Source organism: Nanorana parkeri, unplaced genomic scaffold, assembly GCF_000935625.1.
Source record: "Nanorana parkeri isolate BGI_ZX_2015 unplaced genomic scaffold, ASM93562v1 scaffold23, whole genome shotgun sequence".
Lineage (NCBI taxonomy): Eukaryota > Metazoa > Chordata > Amphibia > Anura > Dicroglossidae > Nanorana > Nanorana parkeri.
In genome coordinates, this window is record NW_017306291.1 from 3,823,594 (window position 1) to 3,828,638 (window position 5,045).

A 5,045-nucleotide genomic window follows, 5' to 3' on the forward strand; every position below is an offset into this window, starting at 1 on the left:
TTGTTGTCTCCGTTGTGTTGTGTCACGGGGGGGGGGGGGGGGGGGGGGGATCTGTTAATTTTTACATCCATCAAGATGGTGCAAAATGGGAGCAATAAGAATGATTTAGCGTTGGATTGGAGTTTATTGAATACATTTCCTCCTCTGCCGCTCAATGGTAGCTCTGCTCCATTATGAAGCATGTCCCTGACGTGGTGAACTGCAATGACTTGTACTTTCCTGCAGTGTGACACGTCTGCTCTCTCTGCTCCTCCCTGAGACCAGCTCCCATGCTGAGGAAGATGAGGACAAATGGTAACATGACTGGCAGCTTTTCTCAAATTCTTAGGTAAAAAATATCAAAGTGCATGCAGAGATCTGCACAGCATGAGCCGGACATACAGGTGAAACTCGAATAATTAGAATATCGTGCAAAGTTCATTTATTTCACTAATGCAACTTAAAAGGTGAAACTAATATATGAGATAGACTCATTACATGCAAAGCAAGATAATTCAAGCCGTGATTTGTCATAATTGTGATGATTATGGCTAACAGCTCATGAAAACCCCAAGAACTCCAAATCCAGAACCTCAAAAAAGTAGATTATTACATGCAATCAATAAAACAAGGATTGTACATAGAACAATATCGGACCTCTGAAAAGTACAAGCATGCATATGTACTCAGTACTTGGTTTGGGCCCCTTTTGCAGCACTTACTGCCATTACTTTTGCACGATATTCTAATTATTCGAGTTTCACCTGTACATAGCTCACTATCAAGCAGAAGCAGGAGTTGGCCTATAAGCAGGGATTCCATTCACAATACCTGCCATTGACCACTAGAGGGCGCCTTAGAAATCTGTGTGTAGAATGCATTCATCAACATATGGAACGACAAGCTTATGGGCAAAAATGACTTTAAGGCTGGGTTCACATCTAGGCGTACGAAATAGGCGCGTTTCGTGCCACGGGTTTTTACCGCGATTTGCGGTAAAAGAAACACGCGTTTTCGAGGGCTATCCGGCTGTATCCTAATGGATATGCGCGGCAAATACGCCCCAAAGAAGCTCCTGTACTTCTTTGGGCATAGGGCGTTTTGCAGCGCGTTCCTACACGCTGAAATACGCCAAGGTGGGAACCATACCCATAGGCAATCATTGGTTTTCACATGTTGAGCGTTTTACAGCCCGTACGAACGCGCTGTATAACGCCCAGGTGTGACCTTAGGTCAATGTCACAAGATTCAATTCTGATTTAATAAGGACTCAAAGTGTGACTTCAGTGCTGATGAACTCTAGTTTTCTGTCGGCAAACCAATAATGTTTTTTACACAGGCGATTGTTTTTCTATGTTTACGTCCTTGCTTTGTAATTGCACATTTTTTAAGAAACATACAAAACGTTTATTTGTATCAGTAAATCGCCTTATCGTTAATCCACGTTCCAGATTTCGGTAGCTGATCTCCCGGGCTTAATAGAGGGCGCCCATATCAACAGAGGAATGGGACACAAGTTCCTCAAGCATGTGGAGAGGACCAAACAACTTCTGTTCGTGGTGAGCGTGTTCACATAACTCCTAATGATCGCTGATATCCATAATCATCCCCCAGACATAAACACAAGCATTCAACCCGCGCAGGTGGACTCAGAACCTATAATACAGCCTCTGCCTGGTGCTGCCTGAATCCATGCCTCATCCATAGCTATGGAATTGGAGCCTCATCTCTCAGTGATTTCTCTTTCTGTGACATTGCCACAAGGGAATTCTGGGGGCCGCCATAGAAAAAAGTTAAACAAATTTGAGTCGCAGATCTTGAACAAAAATGATGTAAATAAGTGTCAGAAAAGTGTCCGAATTCTTTATTTCTCCATTGGTTCAGGTCAGCAACTCAGCCAGCATTTAAGCCAAAGCTTCGGCATGACAGCCAGGAATCTAACGTTCTCAAAAGGAGAGTTGAGCAATGGCAGCCTCCATGATTCTCCCGTGACATGATCCCCTTTTAAAGCAAACCTGTCGGCCTCAACCTGACTGCGATTCCCTCATTTGTTCAGAAAGGCCTCTCCAGTGCCCCCTCTGAGACTGCTTTTGGTTTGCTAGGGAGATGTTGAATTTGGACCTAAGCCCCAGTCACCATCTAGTCCCTTGTCCAATGAGAGAGCCTCGCTGACCATTCCACTTTAAGAACCCATTCACACGAGAGTGATCTGTTGCTGTGCATTATGGTATGCGTTAATGTGCATTGCATTCAGTCTGTGAATTATAACTGGGCTGCCAACTCGCCACAATGGATAAAAAAGATGCAGTGCAGCACAACGTATCTTATATGCGTTGTGGTGCCCTGCTGTGTATTGGCCTGTACAGTGCATTGGGTTGGGCTGCCATTCACAGTAAATGTCATCACAACTCACTGCACATAGAGCAGGTACATTGCCATGCACTGGGGCAATGCACATTAGCATGGGCTGCCACAATGCACAAGTGTGAATGGGCCCCTAACAGTCATTATTATTTACAGGTATCCTAACTTTAAACCTTCTCCCTAAAACGACAGTACCGGGCTTATCAGTGAGTTCCGTATATATTTTCAGGTTGACATTGGCGGATTTCAACTCTCCTTCAAGACTCCATTCAGAACAGCGTTTGAAACTGTGCAGTTGCTCATCTTGGTGAGTTGGGGTCTCGTTTTGCTGCAACAAAATTGCTCTGGTCGCAGTCCTCGCCATTTAGTGCAGGGGAAGCAACACTTCAGCCTTCCAACTGTCATGAAACTACAAATCCCATGATGCATCTGTCTTCAGAAGTCATGCCTGTGGCTGCCAGAGTGGTGCAATGCCTCATGGGGTTTGTAGTTTCACCACAGCTAGAGGGCTGGAGTTTTCCTAACCCCCCCCCCACCCCCCCTTTCCTTTTTAATGCACTTTCATCTGTTTGTTAAAGTGACACTAAACACAAGGGTTAAGTCTTAAAAATACATTCAAGTACCTTAACTGTTAGGCCTCATTCACACTGTTAAGAGCCGGCCTGTACAGATCCGTGCGGGTGTCTGTGCTTGGACGCAGACAGGATTCATCCATCTGGCCGCATACTCCTATAGAGAAGAACAGGCTGCTGTACAATCACACGCAGCACCTGCCCTTCCCGGGAACGGCCCGATATGGCCGTGCACGTCGTACGGATCTGTACGGGCGGCTCTTAGCAGTGTGAATGAGGGCTTAACATAAATGTATCTTATTTGTGTATCACTCGGCTGTAGATCCTCAAATCATCTCTGAATTGGTGCTGACACTGTCCTTCCTTCTGGAGGGGGGCTACTTTTGTTCCCCATGGTCCCTGTGTGTGTTGTAAAGTAGTCACCGCTCCAAGCTCGCTCCCGTGATACATTCAGAATTGTGAAAGCTGGTCGAATGACCAGTGAAACATCTTCATGAAAATAACCTAGCTGCATGGTCAGACGCCGATGTTGGGCGGCGGGAATCTGTACAGAGTGAGGGGAGCTATGGCTGGGATCGATTAAAGGAAGCTTTATCCTGAGGCAGAGATTGCGCTTCCCATATTTGATCGCCGTCGGTTCTCTCTCCACCCTCTCTGTTGTCCTTGACTGTTTCTGGGCATGACTCCCCGACTGTGCGGATCCACTCACCACTAATGTCCCACTTATGGTTACCTCCGACTTCCTGATGAAGCTTCGGCGAAATGCATAGAAGGCTGGACGCAGTACAGACTTGCAGTATATCTTACTTTGATTATGATTATTTATATAAAATTATTTATTATAATGTCATTGATAAAACAAGTTCATTGTATTTATTATGCATGTATCATGCACATGTACAGAGTCCAGGGAGGTTTTATGCTGTTTGATCATGGATACTAGCGGGTATATTTATCATGTGGATCATGTAATCTTTTCATAAATAAATGTTATTTTACTGTGTAATTTTGTCATTACTATGTTGTATTATCCCTAATTGCATTTTTTGACACCTTAAAAGCCCCATCTATCTCTTTTTTTTGCTGTTTACCATGAAAATAAATACCGCAAGTCCAGTTGCCTGGATTGATCTTGTACAGATCACATGACCTGGAGAAGAACCTTCACAGACATGTTTCCACTTTGCAGATTATGTCCACATGCTGCCGGAAGAGCTAGTCCCGGAGCAGCAGATCAACAGCAGCAGATCCCCGTCAGACACATCCTCCCGGTATCCGCTGTCTCCGGCCGAGGAATGCAGGAGCTCACCCGCTGTCTCCGCAGGTCGCTGGAGGATCAAGCCGAAGTAGAGATCGGAGAATCTGCGCAGGAAAAACTGCGAAACCTCCATAAAATGAGATCGCTCCGCGTGCCAGATAAAGTACAGACTCCATCCTGATCCACAGCCACCTCCGTGTCTTGTATATTTCTGTGTATGATTTTGTACAGTTTGTGTAAGCCCCATTAAATATGATTCTCTTAGCTGTGTATGTGTCAGTCTGGTGGAGATCGTTTCATTTCTATCACTCGTATATGTGAACATACAGACGCTCCTCACACTGGATCACGGCACGGATCTGGAAGGAATACACAAAGCTCACCCAGACTCCGGGAAGAAGGCACATGACTTGTATGAGGACAATATTTACTCCTCTCGGAGTTCAGCTTTTACTGGAAATAATTCAGAGGGATATCTACATTCTTTTCTCTATGGAATGTGAATATTTGGCGTGTTACATCTGTGTCTGTCATTGATATGCACTCACGGAATGCACTTTCTTCTCACTGTGCACATCCTTTGGTGCTGTATACACCATCCGGACACTTCTGTCGCTCAGCAGCTCAAGTCTCTATACACTCAGGCTGAGGGCACCAAGACAATGACATTTCTTATTGGGAGGAAAGTGATTGCTGATGACATTATCATCTCTTGAACCCCTTATGGTTAGAGGTCAGGGAAGCTTAGATGCCCAGATGGGATTTAGCAGTGTCAGAATGCATCAGTTATTGACAAAGACTCTTAAGGGCCCATTAACTTCTATGCAGCAATGTGTGTTACATTATTTTAAATGGCACCCCAACGCACTAAG

At 45.0% G+C, this 5,045-nt stretch overlaps 1 protein-coding gene across 1 annotated transcript in view; it reads left to right on the forward strand.

Annotated features, from left to right (window-relative positions):
- GTPBP10 (GTP binding protein 10) overlaps positions 1-4,427 on the forward strand; it is a 14,501-nt gene extending 10,074 nt beyond the window's left edge. The window contains 4 exon segments of the mRNA XM_018564057.1: positions 1,431-1,538; positions 2,573-2,660; positions 4,105-4,154; positions 4,157-4,427. Of these exon segments, the coding sequence (XP_018419559.1) occupies positions 1,431-1,538; positions 2,573-2,660; positions 4,105-4,154; positions 4,157-4,354 (444 nt within the window). The 3' untranslated portion in view covers positions 4,355-4,427.
- The last annotated feature ends 618 nt before the right edge of the window (positions 4,428-5,045 follow it).